Source organism: Manacus candei, unplaced genomic scaffold (genome assembly GCF_025592945.1).
Source record: "Manacus candei isolate 608988 ecotype Guabito, Panama unplaced genomic scaffold, ASM2559294v1 h1tg000153l, whole genome shotgun sequence".
Taxonomy (NCBI): domain Eukaryota; kingdom Metazoa; phylum Chordata; class Aves; order Passeriformes; family Pipridae; genus Manacus; species Manacus candei.
Genome location: NW_026138201.1, coordinates 125,032 through 142,891, shown reverse-complemented (window position 1 = coordinate 142,891; position 17,860 = coordinate 125,032). Strand labels below are relative to the sequence as shown.

At 54.2% G+C, this 17,860-nt stretch overlaps 2 protein-coding genes across 3 annotated transcripts in view; both read left to right on the top strand.

The window, feature by feature from the left end:
• Positions 1 to 17,860, top strand: part of LOC127463292 (uncharacterized) — a 99,887-nt gene that overhangs the window by 46,491 nt on the left and 35,536 nt on the right. The window contains exons 7-9 of the mRNA XM_051772568.1: positions 10,116 to 10,247; positions 10,762 to 10,873; positions 11,195 to 11,324. Coding sequence (XP_051628528.1) covers positions 10,116 to 10,247; positions 10,762 to 10,873; positions 11,195 to 11,324 — 374 coding nt within the window. The remainder of the gene's footprint in view (positions 1 to 10,115; positions 10,248 to 10,761; positions 10,874 to 11,194; positions 11,325 to 17,860) is intronic.
• The window catches only part of LOC127463293 (translation initiation factor IF-2-like), a 107,660-nt gene that overhangs the window by 66,651 nt on the left and 23,149 nt on the right, over positions 1 to 17,860 (top strand). For both annotated transcript variants that reach the window (XR_007900756.1, XR_007900755.1), the window contains 3 exons: positions 2,913 to 3,211; positions 3,316 to 3,417; positions 3,875 to 4,270. The gene's annotated coding sequence lies outside the window, so the exon portion shown is untranslated. The remainder of the gene's footprint in view (positions 1 to 2,912; positions 3,212 to 3,315; positions 3,418 to 3,874; positions 4,271 to 17,860) is intronic.

Here is a 17,860-nt window from a genome sequence, read left to right as displayed (position 1 = left end):
TACACGAACAAATACGGTTATAAAACAACAAAAAAAATGCCATAAGTAAAAAATCGCATAGCAACAGTGCCCCCTGGTGACAGAGAAAAGGAATTGCACATAAATTTGAGATGAAATACTGCCACCTGCTGACGGAAAACAGGAACTGCATTGAAAAAATTTTGAACAGCGCATGCGCAGTCGTTGGCAAAACGCCGGCGATCACGTGGTAAGTAAGGGCAGGCAGGAGAGGGACCGGCGACGCATGCGCAGTGGCTCTCGTGCCGGTGCAGCGCTCCCTGCTCGAGTTAAGGGCCGGTTCCGGCGGCAGGGCGGGACTCGCGGTCTCCCGTCTGTCCCGGGGTGTGCGGGAGGGGAATAACGTGAAGATTTCTTGGGGTGAAAGCGCAGAAATTAGCGAGGAGGGACGCTAATTTGGGTAAACTCGGTCACCGGAAGTAGTGAGCGACCGGAAGTCCTCCAAGGCCCCGGCCCGGAAGTCCGCCAAGCCCATAGCAAAGATGGCGCCACCAGGACCGGAACGACCACACTAAAGATGGCGGCCCCTGCCCGGAAGTTTGCCAAGCCCACAGTAAAGATGGCGCCGCCAGGACCGGAACGACCACACTAAAGATGGCGGCGAGAGGCTTCCGCCGCGACCCGGACCCCCACCCCGCGCCCGCAGCGCCGTCTCGCCGCGCTGCTTCCCGCTGCGGGGACAGGGCGGGCGCGGGCGGCAGGTTCGTGGGCGGCGGCAGGCACCGGCGCCGGCAGCCCCCGTCTCGGGGCCGCGGCGCGCGAGGACCGCATGGCGCGCACGTCGCGCCGCCCTCTCGCCCCGCTCTCTCGCCCCGCTCCGCTCCCGCCCCTGCCCCCGCTTCTGCCCCCGCTTCTGCCCCGCTCGCTCCCGCCGTGCCCTGGAGATGCTATCGGGGCTGCGCCGCCGCCTTCCCCCCCCGGAAGCGACCCACGGCGGCAGATTCGACGGAGATCGACCCCGGGGTAAGCTGGGCGCGTCCAAAGGCGCCGCGGGTCTCGCCAAGGAGGGGAGGGGGGGGGGGGGAGGCGCGCGGCTGCAGTACCGCTCCCGGCCGTGTCCGCCAGGCGGCGACTGTGAGGCAGGGCCCGGCGCTCGGCGGCGCTCTTGCAAGCGACGCCCCTGGCAAAGCGGCGCTGCTTGGGCACTGCCGGCCTTCCCCCGGAGTGCCCGGGCTGGCCCAGCACCTGGCCGAACCTCTTAGGGAAGAGGCAAGGAACAACTGCGCTTCTTCTGCCCTTTCTTTAGCCCGGGACTGGAACACAGACAAAATCAAGGGGCTCTTGGACCTGTGCAGGCTCCGAGCAGTTTTCAGCCTTCCTTAGCAGAGCATTCTCACCCTCCGAAAAGCTGAAAGGCTTTAACAGCTGGAGACGCGCCTGCAGCTGTGCAGATTAATGTAGTTTCTTTTAGGAAATGAAGGGGAAGTTTTCCTGTTGGGAGCCTAAATACCGAGTCTACTCTGCTTTTTCAATCAGGTGACGAAGCTTATGGAAGAAAAGAACAAAGGCCTCGAGGTGAGTACATTCTACCGAGTTCTGCTTTTCTGGCATCGGTTTGGGAAAATCACGTGAAATTCTAAAAAGCTTCTCTCCGTGTTTTCTAGTTGTTTTTTCAGCCTTGCTCTAAGTTTCATGTAGAAAAGGGCATAGAATTATTAGAACAGACAAACTAGACTTCCTCGGGAGAGATGGAAGAAAAGTCTGCTGATTCCAGTTCTGCTTTTCTTGTCTTCCCTTCGACTGTCGTTTTCTCTCCCCTGCTGTTCAAATAGGCTGCAGTTAATTGCTCTGCTGAAGAGTTTGCTGTCCTAAGTGTCTGTCAAATTGATGCCTTCAACTCAAGACAGCACCTGCTCCTTAGTTACAAAAAGTTCCTCACAGGAAATTTTCAGGCGTGCCCATAAATCTCCTCGCTGTTTGTTTGGGAGAACAGGCTTTTCTCGTCTGTAACAGAACAGTCGTGTCATCTGCTCTGGAATGCTGGTGGCAATCTAGTCAGAAGAGGACCCCGTGCTTCACTAATTTTCCCTTTTTGTTGTTGGGGGTGACTTCTTCCCAGGCATGTTATTCTTGACCCCCCGGGGCAAACGGAGGTGTCAGCGTCAGGAGCCATCCTAACTGAGGCCCTGGGAGGTCAGTGCTTTTTGTGTGACTGGACGGTGAAGCTGTCTGTGGGAATGACCTGGCTATGGCTCAGTGTAGTCCTAATTAAGGTGTCTTTTACTCCGTGTTCCCAGGCTGCCTCTTTCCCTTCGGTCGCCGTGGGTGTGCCGGACGCCTCTGGCAGGACTAACCCTGTGGCTTTTATGTCCAGCGTGCTGTGCTGTGTGTGCCTGCAGGTAAGAAAAGCTGGGAGTGCAGTCCCTCTGCTTTGGTTGCTGTGTCTCTTTGGGAGTGATTTTGGAGGGGAATGCCAGAGCGATTTGGTTTGAAGGGGACCTTCAAAGGCCAGCCTGTCTTGCGTGGGCAGGGACACCTTCCACTGTCCCCGGTTGCTGCGAGTCCCGTCCAGCCTGGCCTGGAACACTTGCAGGGATGGGGCAGGCTCAGCTTCCCTGTGCAGTGTGCTCTGATATCTCTCCACTGGCATCCTGAAAAATTTTGTCAGCACGTTTTGTGTGACAATGGTAAGCGGGACCTGGGTGAAAATTGGGGTTCTCTGAGGTGCAGAGGGAAAGAATTCTCCTTTGAAGTCCAATGTAATTCAGTTTTGCACGAGTCTTGTCTGACTTATGTTTGAATTGCTTTCTATTCTAGGCAGTTCTTTTAGATTAAACTTTTGTGTCTCCCCCCCAGTATCTTGTACAAGACAAAGCTACCTTTCCTCGTGGGAACGGACTGGCCGGGCTTTGGCAATCTGGCCCCTCGAAAGACTAAGTGACCTCTTCCAACAGGGGAAGACTTTCTGGCAAGCGGTGCCAGGAAGAACTGGAGTTTCTGGAGAATAAAAGCTGGAAGCGTGCCCCTGAAAATCCCCAGCCCTGGGTGGTCAGTGGTCTGACTTGCACGGACCGGTGGCCTTGGCCAGGAGCGGTCCTGCGGGAAGCGCCTTTGCCCAGGCTGTAATTTTAATTTCCCTTGGATGCTTGGCAAAGCCCCTCTGGGTGAGCCCCAGTGCCTGGCAGGAGCAGAGCGGGCTTCCAGGGAGGTATTCACCTGGTCAGCGTCAGGAACCATCCTACCTGAGGCCTCGGTGAGTGCTTTTTGGACGACTGGACGGTGAAGCTGTCTGTGGGAATGACCTGGCTATGGCTCAGTGTAGTCCTAATTAAGGTGTCTTTTACTCCGTGTTCCCAGGCTGCCTCTTTCCCTTCGGTCGCCGTGGGTGTGCCGGACGCCTCTGGCAGGACTAACCCTGTGGCTTTTATGTCCAGCGTGCTGTGCTGTGTGTGCCTGCAGGTAAGAAAAGCTGGGAGTGCAGTCCCTCTGCTTTGGTTGCTGTGTCTCTTTGGGAGTGATTTTGGAGGGGAATGCCAGAGCGATTTGGTTTGAAGGGGACCTTCAAAGGCCAGCCTGTCTTGCGTGGGCAGGGACACCTTCCACTGTCCCCGGTTGCTGCGAGTCCCGTCCAGCCTGGCCTGGAACACTTGCAGGGATGGGGCAGGCTCAGCTTCCCTGTGCAGTGTGCTCTGATATCTCTCCACTGGCATCCTGAAAAATTTTGTCAGCACGTTTTGTGTGACAATGGTAAGCGGGACCTGGGTGAAAATTGGGGTTCTCTGGGGTGCAGAGGGAAAGAATTCTCCTTTGAAGTCCAATGTAATTCAGTTTTGCACGAGTCTTGTCTGACTTATGTTTGAATTGCTTTCTATTCTAGGCAGTTCTTTTAAATTAAACTTTTGTGTCTCCCCCCCAGTATCTTGTACAAGACAAAGCTACCTTTCCTCGTGGGAACGGACTGGCCGGGCTTTGGCAATCTGGCCCCTCGAAAGACTAAGTGACCTCTTCCAACAGGGGAAGACTTTCTGGCAAGCGGTGCCAGGAAGAACTGGAGTTTCTGGAGAATAAAAGCTGGAAGCGTGCCCCTGAAAATCCCCAGCCCTGGGTGGTCAGTGGTCTGACTTGCACGGACCGGTGGCCTTGGCCAGGAGCGGTCCTGGGGAAGCGCCTTTGCCCAGGCTGTAATTTTAATTTCCCTTGGATGCTTGGCAAAGCCCCTCTGGGTGAGCCCCAGTGCCTGGCAGGAGCAGAGCGGGCTTCCAGGGAGGTATTCACCTGGTCAGCGTCAGGAACCATCCTACCTGAGGCCTCGGTGAGTGCTTTTTGGACGACTGGACGGTGAAGCTGTCTGTGGGAATGACCTGGCTATGGCTCAGTGTAGTCCTAATTAAGGTGTCTTTTACTCCGTGTTCCCAGGCTGCCTCTTTCCCTTCGGTCGCCGTGGGTGTGCCGGACGCCTCTGGCAGGACTAACCCTGTGGCTTTTATGTCCAGCGTGCTGTGCTGTGTGTGCCTGCAGGTAAGAAAAGCTGGGAGTGCAGTCCCTCTGCTTTGGTTGCTGTGTCTCTTTGGGAGTGATTTTGGAGGGGAATGCCAGAGCGATTTGGTTTGAAGGGGACCTTCAAAGGCCAGCCTGTCTTGCGTGGGCAGGGACACCTTCCACTGTCCCCGGTTGCTGCGAGTCCCGTCCAGCCTGGCCTGGAACACTTGCAGGGATGGGGCAGGCTCAGCTTCCCTGTGCAGTGTGCTCTGATAGCTCTCCACTGGCATCGTGAAAAATGTTGTCAGCGTGTTTTGTTGGACGACGGTAAGCAGGACCTGGGTGAAAAGGACATTCTCTGAGGTGCTGGGAGAAGGAGGACTCGTGCGGGCACCTCCAGAGACAGCGGGAACGGGAGCGTGCTGCGGAGGAGGGAAATTCCAGGGGGTGGGTGCCGAGAAATTTGTCCTTCCCTCGCCCTGTGCTCTGCACTTAGCAGTGGGTCAAGTGCAGAAGTTTCCTGGGGACCCTGGGAAATGATGCCGGGTCTGCCAAGAAAAGTGGGGCCAAAGGAGCAGGACCTGGGTCTGCCAGCGTGGGAGAAACAAGGGACGGGTCATCCTCTGCCTCCAGGAGGGAGGGCAGCAGGAAAGGCCACGGACTAAAGCACTGAAGTGCCGTTCCCCAGGGAGCCCCTGCCCAGACCTGAACTTGCTTCTGCACTTGCTGTCCCTTTCCCAGCGGAGCCGAAGCGTCGGGTGCGGCTGCCGGGGGGATGGAGCTGCCAAGGACAAGCTGGGAGGGTGTTTGCGAGGGAAGGGGGTAGAAGGAGCTCTTGATGTGCTTTGTTTACTTCTTCATCCCACAGAATTGCCACGAGAGGAAATACTTCAGAGGGGCTTCCCTCCAGATAAGGCCTGAAGATGCCAGGAGGTTTCAGCCGGGAGGAAAGGAGCTGTGGAAGAAAAGCAGCCTAAAAACAGCCAGTGGGGATCATCAGGTTTTCCAGCCAAGAAGAACAAGGAGAGAGATGAGGGAATCGGGTTCCAATTCCTAATGCTTTGGTGGGTGCAGGAATGATTTCTGTGTGTTTTCCAGTCCCTTTGGATTCCTGAGATGATTTTAAAATGATGGCTTTAGCAATCAACTAAATCGCAGATGTTGTTTTTGAGAGGAAATGATGCCAAAGAAATGCAGAGTTTTGGGTCAGTTTTGGGGATGATTTGGGTCAGTTTTTGGGGTCAGTTTGGGGTCATTGTTTGGGGTGATTTGGGTCAGCTTTTGGGATGATTGGGGTCAGTTTTGGGTCAGCTTTTGGGATGATTGGGGTCAGTTTTGGGTCAGCTTTTGGGATGATTGGGGTCAGGTTTTGGGGTCAGTTTTGGGTCAGCTTTTGGGGTGATTTGGGTCGGTTTTGGGTCAATTTTTGGGGAGCACTGGGTGTTACTGGGTGTTGTTGAGGAGCACTGGGTGTTACTGGGGTGTACTGGGGAGCACTGGGTGTTACTGAGGGTTGTTGGGGAGCACTGGGTGTTACTGGGGAGCACTGGGAGAGAAAATGAAAAATAAAGAGAATAAAAAATAAACGAAGTAAAGAAGGAAATATAAAAAAGAAAATTTAAAAAAAAAGGCAAAAAAACTAAAAAGGAAATAAAATGAAAATGAAATAAAAGAGAGAAAAAAAAAAAAGAAACCCCTTCTTGGGCACCCCGTTTCCTCTCCTCCCCCCCCCCGAACCGTAAATTGCGGGGTCATCACCCCTAAAATGTGAGAAGGGGACCCCGAAATGTGGGTGAGGGAACCCCAGGGAGCCGGAAAAGTGGAGGGGGAGCCGCAGTAAGAAAGCGAAGCCGGGCGGTCGGGCGGCGGGGTGGGGGGGTGGGGTGGGGGGGGGCGCATGCGCAGTCGTTGGCAAGACGCCGGCGATCACGTGGTAAGTAAGGGCAGGCAGGAGAGGGACCGGCGACGCATGCGCAGTGGCTCTCGTGCCGGTGCAGCGCGCCCTGCTCGAGTTAAGGGCCGGTTCCGGCGGCAGGGCGGGACTCGCGGTCTCCCGTCTGTCCCGGGGTGTGTGTGGGGGGAATAACGTGAATTTCTCCTGATTTTAATTCTCTTGGGCTCTTGTCCTGATTTTAATTTTTTTAAGGCTCTTGTCCTGATTTTAATTTTTTGAAGGCTCTTGTCCTGATTTTAATTTTTTGAAGGCTCTTGTCCTGATTTTAATTCTCTTGGTTCAAACCATTTCCTAATAAGTCAGTTTTAATGAAGTGTTTTCCAGTCCCTTTGGATTCCTGAGATGATTTTAAAATGATGGCTTTAGCAATCAACTAAATCGCAGATGTTGTTTTTGAGAGGAAATGATGCCAAAGAAATGCAGAGAGAGAGCATGGAATCATCCTGGGATCCTGGAGTGGTTTGGGTTGGAAAGGATCTCAGGGATCATCTCCTTCCACCCCCTGCCACAGGCAGGGACACCTTCTAATAGACCTCCAGCCTGGCCTTGGCCACTTGCAGGGATGGGGCAGCCACAACTTCTCTGTGCCAGGCCACCTCCCCACCCTCCCAGGGAAGAATGTCTCCCTTCTGTGCAATCTTTCCCTTTCTTCTCTGCAGGAAGTGGGCTGGGACAAGGGAATTGGCTCCCACGAGGCCGAGGATCAGAGCGGGCTGTGCACAGGGGACAACTTCCACTTCCGAACGGGGAAGGGCCCCTTCGTGCCCACCCCTGGCAAACTGGGACAGAGTAACATCTGCCTGCAGCTGGCTGGAGTTCCCGTTGGCTCTGGGCTTTCAGCCCGCCGGGGCTGCGGCGGGAGCCGCGCGGAGGGAACGGGGGGCGGGGCCGCGCCGAGGGCCGGGGCCGGGCTGAGCGGGCGGGGCGGGGCCGCAGGGCCAGGCGGGCTGGGATTGGGCGGAGGCGCTCGAGTGCTGATTGGGCAGCGCTGCCGGCCCGCGGTATAAAGGGCCGGCGGGGCAGGTGGGGGCGGTTGTGTGTGGGGGCTGAGGGTGTGGCCCCGCTGCTGCCCGGGCTGCGGAGGGGAGAGCGCCTTGGCCGCTGGGTTTGTGCACCGGGGCAGCCGGGGGCGTTTAGGGGCGCCTTGTGCTGGGCGGCGGGGCCCGGGTAAGCCCCTTACCTGCCGGGTGCCCCCGGGGGGAGCCGTGGCATGGCTGTGGGTCCTGTGCTCTCTGGGTGTCTGAGGGTTTGCTTTGGGATCCCAAACCCTTTCCCCGTGCAGGGTTATGAGGCAAAGACTGCTTTAACTTGGTTTTTTGGTGCTGCGTTAATGCTTTTTGCTCGTTCTGTGTCCATTTGCAGCCTCGCTCGTGGTTTCCCCTGGTGTGGAGGCGAGTTGTGCTTCCTGCTGGGAGAGAGAACGGCCTTGGGAAGCTGCTCCATGAGCCACAGCTGTGCCGAGCCCGGCAGTCTGTCCAGGTAAGAGCAGGGCTTCTACTGCCCGTGAGGAGCTGGGTTTGCTGTTGGAAGATAGAATGTGCCTATGCCTTTAAATGCAAGGACAGGCAGAAGCCGGGAGGGACCCTGAGCAGGTTTGGTGGCACGACAGCAGTTTGAAAAGACATTGACTGTGGGAGAAATGTCCAGGAAAACGATTCCTTTTTTGCAGGGAGGCAGTTTGTGAGGACAGGGGGGTTGCTGTGCTCTCTAGCAAAACTACTGACCTTGGGATGTCTAGGGTGGGAAGATGTTGGCCACGTGTGGGCTGGTGCAAAAGTGTGTGGGTGCCTGTGTGTGACAGCCGTGGGTGTGCAGGAAGGGGGGTTCTGGTGCCATTGGAGCTGCCAGGGAGCCAAAAGGGGCACGGTTGTCTGAAAAAGGCAAAAAGTCTCAGTCTCTGTTGACACGTGTACCAAAGGAGATGCAAATTTTCCCTTTCTCGTTGCAGACTTCGCAAAGCTCCCCAGGAAAGGAAGCTTTATATTCCTCCCCAGCTTTATGCTAAAGGTTTCCTTCCTCCTGTCTCAGCACCCTTTCTGCTGTTGGGAGAGCACGAGGTGGATGGAGAGGATCCCCAGGCATCTGCAGGCACAAGGGACTCATACAACTGCGATTTTCCTCCAGCCCTCGTGAAAGGGACTTCCAGGATACTCTTGGGAATGTACCAGCTCTCCTGCTGGAGCTTTTCTATGGAATATTTGAACACAAAGGGTAAAACTAAAGTCAGGTCTGTTCTGGAGTATGTTACACTTGTGCAAAACTCCGTTCTTCTGTTTATTTTCTGTTCTGGAAAGCACAGTCTGGGGTTCCTGGGCACTTCCTATTGAGTGATTCCATGAAAATAATTTTGTACTGAAAGGGGAAAGGAGCTGTCTGTGGGAGGTCAGGTGTCCATGATAAAAGCTTTATGCTTTTCAGTCAGATAAGCCTTAAAATATCTCACAGTGTATAGGAATGCCTGGCTTCTAAAAGTCACCAGCTGAGTCTTAGAGGCTCCTTTGAAGAGCTGTTTTCAGGCAGGCAAATTGCCCCCCAGGAGGGACTCTGTGCCTGCTCTCCCGTGGCTCCAAGGGATCTCTGGCCCTTCACGCCGGCACCGAGATTTTCTCGGGAAGGGCCTCAGATCCCCGGACCAGTCTGGGACACAGGCAAGATCCCCCTGCATTTTGGGACCAAATTGGCCCCCTGGAGGGACAGTGCTGTTGGTGCCCCCCGGGTTGGGGCACCCCGAGGACTCCAGCGCGCACCGAAAGGATTATTCGGGGAGATCCTCGGGGTGCCCGGCCCTGGGGAGCTCAAAGCAAGGTCCCTGCCATGGATTCAGGCATTGCTGAGAGTATCCCAGGGGTCCCTGTCCCTGCTAGACAGGGAGCTCTCTAATGGGCTGTAATTGGGTTCTAAAAGCGGTGCTCCAAGTGCCAAACAAGTGTGGGATTGGGATTAAGAAATGAGCAGTGAGGGTGCAATTGGCTGTTTTCTCTGGAATGTGACTGTGAGAGCTGCAGGAGTGCCAGGTGTGTGTTCCAGTCCCCAGCATTTGGTTTGCACGTGTCCTGGTCAGACACAAGTACAATTTCCTCAGTCCTGAACACAGCAGAATGAGAATTATGGACTGGCAGTGTTAAGGTGATTGGTGTGACAGGGGTCAAACTGGGAAAACATTGGGGAATTCCTCAGTTTGTGTTTTTGCCAAACTCACCCAAACCTCTGCTAGGAAGTGATGGGCTGGAAAAGTTGAGGCAGAAATGGAATTGAAAACTGGGGCTCTTGACACTGTAATTGCTGAAACTAAATGTGTCCAAGCAGCAGCTCTTGTTGTGCAGGGAATAACTCCTGTCAGCAGCAAGGCCCTGACTGAAGTGGCAGCTGCAGTTGTTCCTGTGGTGTGGGCCAGTGGAACTGCAGGAGAGTGGAAGAGGGCAGAACCTGTAGGTATTACCCCTGATGTGGGATCTCTATGGGTAAGGCCAACCCAGTATCCTTTAAAATCAGAATGCCAGACTGGATTGGTTGCAGGAACAGCTAAATTGGCTCCTCCTGGTTTGCTTGTAGGACGTGAATGCAAGAACCTGCCAAGAAAACCAGTGGACAAGATGATTGATTAGTGCAGGACCCGAGAGAAGCACCTTGAATGACAACCTGGAGGAGTTTCCAGTATTGGATTTAAAAGATGGCCTTTGCATCTCCTTGAGCAAGGAAAGCCAAGAAAGCTTTGCTTTTGCAGGAGAAAATGGGGCAAGCAGGCAGGAAGAAGAGAAGCCCCGTGACTCCTCCCTGAGCCCCAGACAGCCCATGAACTGCCTTGCTGGGAATGGTGGGACGGGCTGGACTCTGCATTGCTCCCTCGGGATGTGTGGTAAGACTGTTATGGCGACTTTTTGAATAGATGGTGCAAGGGCAACCTTTAAGCAGCTGAAGCATTCCCTGAGGAGAGCTCTGGGTCTGCCAGATGTGTCAGAACTGTTGGAAGCATCTTTGGTGGGGAGGGCAAACAAAGGCCAAGGTGTGCAGTGACCCCCCTGAGAAGGGACTTTCAGTTAATGGCATCCCTGATGGTGAACTTTGTGGGCTGTTCCCCCTGTAGGGCAGGTGATAGTCCCAGCTCCAGTTATGGGAAAAATGGTTAAAAGGGAGCCCCAAAAGCTGGAAGTCCTCCTGGAGGCTCCTGGCAAAGAGAGTTTGCTGCGTTCCCCCTGACAGAAGGACAGTGATAGCTTTTGAGTGCTGGTAGATCCTTTTAATAGATAGCCTTGAGTGTGTCCTTGTTGCACCAGTAGGACTTATCAAAGTCCCCATATTCCAGGAGATAGACACATTAAAGTTTAAAATATTCTTCCTAATCCTTTGTTGGCTTGAGGCTCTCCCCTCAGGAACTGCAGGAACTCCTGGTGCCGCCTGGGCCGATGGATTGGACGCCCCAGCCCCTCTGTTCCTGCCCAGCCACTGGGGCCGTGTCCAGTGGTGGCACTGCCAGCCCTGCAGGTGAAGTGGGAAGGGCCTTTGCAGGTCTTGTGGGTCACATTTATAGCAGGTAAAGTTGCAGAAAAAGGACCTGGGGTCTGTTATTCTTGAGTTCAGAAAGCTCCTTTTGATTGGTGAGCAGGACAAAGTGGATCCTTAAGAGTTCCCATCCGTGTTTGTGTCTCAGCCTGTGTTAGGATTCAGGGCTGTAGCTGTTGTTGTCACTGAGGAGTCAAACTGTGCTTTAAATAATGAGACCCTGGCCTGATGGCCCAGTGTTAAGAAAAAAGGGGGAATGCTCTCTGAGTGTTGAGATGTAACAAGGGCTAATCCTTTTTGCAGTGGGATGGAGCCTGGAAAGTGCACAGAGCTGAGCCCAGGGATTGAAAGGGACCAAGCAAGGGAGGTGAAGAAAGAAGGAAGAAGGGAAGTGAGGCAGCAGGCAAGCAGCACCAAGTTGCTGTGTAAGCAGGTGAGTTGTGGTGAGGTTCCTCAGGCAGGCACTGAGGACTTGGAGGGCTCCAGACAGAGCAGACCTGGGAAGGCCCTCGGTGAAGCCCCTTGGAAACCTTCTAAGGGTAGTTGTGTATGGTGATAAGTGTTGGGAAATGTCCTGAATGTGGAACAGGAATGCAGGGAAGGAAAATGAGCCCTCCTGTAATGCTGACCCCTCCCATCAGCTGCAGTGGAGACACCTCCGTGTGCCCTTTGGGAGCGGATTGCCAGGACCCCCGTGGGGCTGGGATCATGGCAGGGTGTTGTAAGCAAGGAATGCCTGGCTTCTAAAAGTCACCAGCTGAGTCTTAGAGGCTCCTTTGAAGAGCTGTTTTCAGGCAGGCAAATTGCCCCCCAGGAGGGACTCTGTGCCTGCTCTCCCGTGGCTCCAAGGGATCTCTGGCCCTTCACGCCGGCACCGAGATTTTCTCGGGAAGGGCCTCAGATCTCCGGACCAGTCTGGGACACAGGCAAGATCCCCCTGCAGTTTAGGACCAAATTGGCCCCCTGGAGGGACAGTGCTGTTGGTGCCCCCCGGGTTGGGGCACCCCGAGGACTCCAGCGCGCACCGAAAGGATTATTCGGGGAGATCCTCGGGGTGCCCGGCCCTGGGGAGCTCAAAGCAAGGTCCCTGCCATGGATTCAGGCATTGCTGAGAGTATCCCAGGGGTCCCTGTCCCTGCTAGACAGGGAGCTCTCTAATGGGCTGTAATTGGGTTCTAAAAGCGGTGCTCCAAGTGCCAAACAAGTGTGGGATTGGGATTAAGAAATGAGCAGTGAGGGTGCAATTGGCTGTTTTCTCTGGAATGTGACTGTGAGAGCTGCAGGAGTGCCAGGTGTGTGTTCCAGTCCCCAGCATTTGGTTTGCACATGTCCTGCTCAGACACAGGTCCAACTTGCTCAGTCCTTAACCCAAGAGAGGGAGAATTATGGACTGGCAGTGTTAAGGTGATTGGTGTGACAGGGGTCAAACTGGGAAAACATTGGGGAATTCCTCAGTTGGTCTGTTTGCCAAACTAACCCAAACCTGTGCTAGGAAGAGATGGACTGGGGTCTCTGATCTCCTGGGCAGTTGTTTTGCATGACCCTGGGAGCCTCTGGGATTAGACTGGCCTGGGCAGACAGGGAGCAGTTTGTCCTGTGGAGCTGGGCTGGGTTTGTTGAGGATGCCTTGGGAGGCAGGGCTGGAGAGGCTCCTCTGTTGGCTGTAGTGGTGGAAGGTTGTAGCAGCAGGGCTGGAGCCTTCGCCCTCCTGCTCCCCCCGTGAGCCCCGACGGGCCCGTGCCCTTGGCAATGGAGGGCCCCCCATTGCTGAGTCAGCGGTTCCGGGGGCCAGGAGGGATGGGATCAGGATGCCGAGCTCCGCCCAGGGCCAGGGCTGCCAGTGTTCAACCATGGAGGGAACTGAAAGCACAGTGAGATGGAGGCCAAGCTGCAGCACAGGGATGGGTGAGAAAAGACCCTAGTCCTCAGGTGGAGCTTTGAATTCCCTGGAAAAATGGATCCTGTCAGATGGATCAGGCCCTTGTGGGTGCTGGAGCAGAGGCCTCTCTCATTTTTGGTCACCCTGAAAGGTTGCAAGGACAGCAAGTTCTGACTGCAGGATGAGGTGGCAAACAAAGTGAAGTGGTCCAGAGAAAAGCTGAGGCTAAAATTGGCCCTGTGCCAGAGCAGCCTCGTGCAGTGCTTGTTGCTGTCCCTGAGTGTCCCATTGCAGTGGATATTTCCAAGGGTGCCTTGTGCTGGGGAGCACTGGGGCAGTTCCCTTTCCCTGGGCAGGGCAGGCAGGGCACGTTTCCCCCCTCGAGGGTGGCTCCACAGTCCCCCCCCCTGTGCCCTGGGAGCGTGGCAGAACACCTGGACCCACTGTCCTTGCCAGAGAGGGCACAAGGGATGGTTGGATGGGGGAGGGAATGGCTCAGGGAGTACAAGCACCATTACAATGAGTAGGGCAACACCTGGAAAGGAAGAAGGGGAGTTAATCCAGACAAAATCCAAGCACCTGCCCAACCTGTGATATTTTTAGGAACTCAGTGGTGCTGTGGTCCCCAGGAAGTATTGCCCAGGACTAGGCAGGAGACTTCAGGCTCTGTCACCCCCAGAGCAAGTGTCCAGGGGCAGGCAGTGGGGAGGCAGCTCTGTTGTTGAGGATGGGGTTATTTTCTCTGCTTTATTTTGTCTCCAGAGATGTTCTTCCCGTTAATCCAAACTGACTCCATCTCCTAACTCTCTGAAGAGGTTTTCTGCTTTTTGTGGGAGGGTAAGGTTTGGGTTCTAACTATAGAAGAGCCAACAAAATAAAGGCTTTGTGGCAAACAAATGGTGTCTCCCAAACTCTTTGTACTTCAAATAGATGCCTTTATTCTTAGTTTTTTCTTATTGGTATTCTCAAGGTACTTGATACCCTGTCTACAGTTATTTATTTTGGCTTCTCTTTTTTATTTGTTACAGAGTTGATGTGACTGACTTCTTTTTGAAATGCAGCAGTGCTCTCAAGGATATTTCCCCCCCACTCCTGGGCTTGTGCAGGGCTGTTGAGTCCGTGTGTGCCACTGTTCTTGTCCCAGGGGGACCGAGTGACATTTGGAACCAAACCTGGGGACTTGAACTCTAGGAATGTTTCTGTGTCTTTGAATTTTAAATTGCACATGAAGCAGAAATATGTTTGTGTTTTCCAGGTTATATTGTCATGAAAATAGAAATGCATCATTGGATCTTACTCCTCTGAGGGCAAACCACCAGACTGATCATTTCTTAGTCCATCAGACCCAGTGCCAGGAACTCAGAGGGGTGTTTGTGTGCAAATGTGCTGAGTGGTGGTGGCCCCCGTGAGACTGTGACCAGCTGGAAATGTGTGTGTGTGTGTGTGCAGAGCTGGGCTGGATCCCTTGGGATTTGGCTCCCAGATCCCCCCCAGCCTTCAGGAAAACCAGAGGCCACCGAACCCTGAGGGAAGGGAGTCCCATTTGCAGAAGGGTTTGTAGATTGGGGAAAAGCTCTCCAGAACAAAGCCTGTGTTCCAAACCCCTTCAGGCCAAAGTCAAGGAGCACAAACCCTGGAGTCATCAAGTTATGAAGTTTGGTTCAAACCATTTCCTAATAAGTCAGTTTTAATGAAGTGTTAAAAGGAGAACTTAAATAAGGGTAATTTCTGATGGAGAATAATGGGAAGAAGTGGTTTAAGTTAACTAAACATGTTTTATATCAGTCCATGGTTATTTAATTGAGCATTGTTTGGAATTTTTCTTTTTGCATTCGTTCCTGGTGTGCTTTTCTCTATCTAAGGGATGTTTGGAGGCCTTTTTGATTGCTTGAAGGTTTTTAATGTCAGTGCTGGATTGGGGTGGACAGTCATTGTAACATGATTTAGAGTTGGATGCATTTTATTCTGTGTGCCCTGTTTGATGTCTCGTGTTCAGCGAGTGACTGGTCAGAGTTTGGCCCAAGCCTTTGTTTTTCAGGTGAAAAACCCGAAGGGGGAATTGTAGTTGCAGCTTTGCCCTTGAGCTGCAGCTGGAGCCTGGCCAAAGAACAAGGCAAAGCTCCCTGGGGAAGGAAGGGGGAGCCAGAGAAGAAAAGCAGCTGCAGCCAGAAAGGTGGGTTTGGACGGGAGAAGAGGGGCTGTGACCCAGCAAGGGGCTCTGGAGGGCTCTGGGGTCCCTGTAATGGCTCTGGGGTCCCTGTAATGGCTCTGGGGTCTCTATAGGGGCTCTGGGGTCTCTATAGGGGCTCTGGAGGGCTCTGGGGTCCCTATAATGGCTCTGGGGTCTCTGTAGGGACTCTGGGGTTTCTATCGTGGCTCTGGGGTCCCTATAATGGCTCTGGGGTCCCTGTAATGGCTCTGGGGTCCCTCTCCTGGTTCTGGGGTCCCTCTCCTGGTTCTGGGGTCCCTCTCCTGGCTCGGGGTCCCTCTCCTGGCTCGGGGTCCCTCTCCTGGCTCGGGGTCCCTCTCCCTGCCGGCACAGGAGCTGCTGCCGCCCCAGCAAGAGGCAGAGGAGTCGCTGCCCAGAAGCAAGAACTCACTGAGAGCTGAACTGGGGCCGTGTGGGCAGGGCCAGAGGGGAGCAAAGGAAGGGATTTGTTGCTAAGAAAAGAAATAAAGTTTGGGTCATTTGTTGGGGAGATTTGTGTCAGTTTCTGATCATTTTTGGGGGTTATTTTTAGTGAGTTTCTGGTCATTTTTGGGGGAGATTTGGGTCAGTTTCTGGTCATTTTTCGGGATGATTTGGGTGAGTTTTGGGTTTATTTTTGTGGTAATTTTGGGTCAGTTTCTGGTCATTTTTTGGGGTGATTGGGCTGACTTTTGGGTCATTTTTTTGGGGAGATTTGGGTGAGTCTTGGTATCAGTGTTTTGGGATTTTGGGGTCAGTTTCTGGTCATATTTGGGGCTGATTTTGTATCATTTTGGGTCAGTTTTGGGGGGGGTTTTTTGCATTTTTAGGTCAGGTTTTGGGCCAATTTGGAGTTAGTTTTTGAGGTGATTTGGGCCAGTTTTGTGTCAGTTCTGGATCAATTTTTGGAGTGAATTGGATCAGTTTTTGTGTCACTTTTTGGGGAGATTTGGGTGAGTTCTGGGTCATTTTTGGGGAGATTTGAATCAGTTTCTGGTAGTTTTTTGGGGAGACTTGGGTGAGTTCTGGGTCTCTCCTGATTGTAATTCCTTCAGGCTCCTCTCCTGATTTTAATTTTTTTAGTCCCCTATCCTGATTTTAATTTTTTTAGTCCCCTCTCCTGATTGTTATTGTATTAGTCCCCTGTCCTGATTTTAATTTTTTCAGGCTCCTCTTCTGATTTTAATTTTTTTAGGCTCCTCTCCTGATTTTTATTGTATTAGTCCCGTGTCCTGATTTTAATTTTTTCAGGCTCCTCTCCTGTTTTTAATTTTTTTAGGCTCTTCTCCTGATTGTAATTTTTTTAGGCTCTTCTCTTGATTTTAATTCTCTTAGGTTCTTCTCCTGATTTTAATTCTCTTGGGCTCTCCTCCTGATTTTTATATTTTTAGACTCTTCTCCTGATTTTCATTTTTTTTAGGCTCTTCCCCTGATTTTCATTTTTTTTTTAGGCTCTTCTCCTGATTTTAATTCTCTTAGGAGAAGAGCCTAGAGAATTAAAACCAGGAGAAGAGCCTAATTACACAAGTAAATTTTCAAACCACCAGCAATCACAAGCCAATTATCCGATTTCCCAAAAGAACTACACGAACAAATACGGTTATAAAACAAAAAAAAAATGCCATAAGTAAAAAATCGCATAGCAACAGTGCCCCCTGGTGACAGAGAAAAGGAATTGCACATAAATTTGAGATGAAATACTGCCACCTGCTGACGGAAAACAGGAACTGCATTGAAAAAATTTTGAACAGCGCATGCGCAGTCGTTGGCAAAACGCCGGCGATCACGTGGTAAGTAAGGGCAGGCAGGAGAGGGACCGGCGACGCATGCGCAGTGGCTCTCGTGCCGGTGCAGCGCTCCCTGCTCGAGTTAAGGGCCGGTTCCGGCGGCAGGGCGGGACTCGCGGTCTCCCGTCTGTCCCGGGGTGTGCGGGAGGGGAATAACGTGAAGATTTCTTGGGGTGAAAGCGCAGAAATTAGCGAGGAGGGACGCTAATTTGGGTAAACTCGGTCACCGGAAGTAGTGAGCGACCGGAAGTCCTCCAAGGCCCCGGCCCGGAAGTCCGCCAAGCCCATAGCAAAGATGGCGCCACCAGGACCGGAACGACCACACTAAAGATGGCGGCCCCTGCCCGGAAGTTTGCCAAGCCCACAGTAAAGATGGCGCCGCCAGGACCGGAACGACCACACTAAAGATGGCGGCGAGAGGCTTCCGCCGCGACCCGGACCCCCACCCCGCGCCCGCAGCGCCGTCTCGCCGCGCTGCTTCCCGCTGCGGGGACAGGGCGGGCGCGGGCGGCAGGTTCGTGGGCGGCGGCAGGCACCGGCGCCGGCAGCCCCCGTCTCGGGGCCGCGGCGCGCGAGGACCGCATGGCGCGCACGTCGCGCCGCCCTCTCGCCCCGCTCTCTCGCCCCGCTCCGCTCCCGCCCCTGCCCCCGCTTCTGCCCCCGCTTCTGCCCCGCTCGCTCCCGCCGTGCCCTGGAGATGCTATCGGGGCTGCGCCGCCGCCTTCCCCCCCCGGAAGCGACCCACGGCGGCAGATTCGACGGAGATCGACCCCGGGGTAAGCTGGGCGCGTCCAAAGGCGCCGCGGGTCTCGCCAAGGAGGGGAGGGGGGGGGGGGGGAGGCGCGCGGCTGCAGTGCCGTTCCCGGCCGTGTCCGCCAGGCGGCGACTGTGAGGCAGGGCCCGGCGCTCGGCGGCGCTCTTGCAAGCGACGCCCCTGGCAAAGCGGCGCTGCTTGGGCACTGCCGGCCTTCCCCCGGAGTGCCCGGGCTGGCCCAGCACCTGGCCGAACCTCTTAGGGAAGAGGCAAGGAACAACTGCGCTTCTTCTGCCCTTTCTTTAGCCCGGGACTGGAACACAGACAAAATCAAGGGGCTCTTGGACCTGTGCAGGCTCCG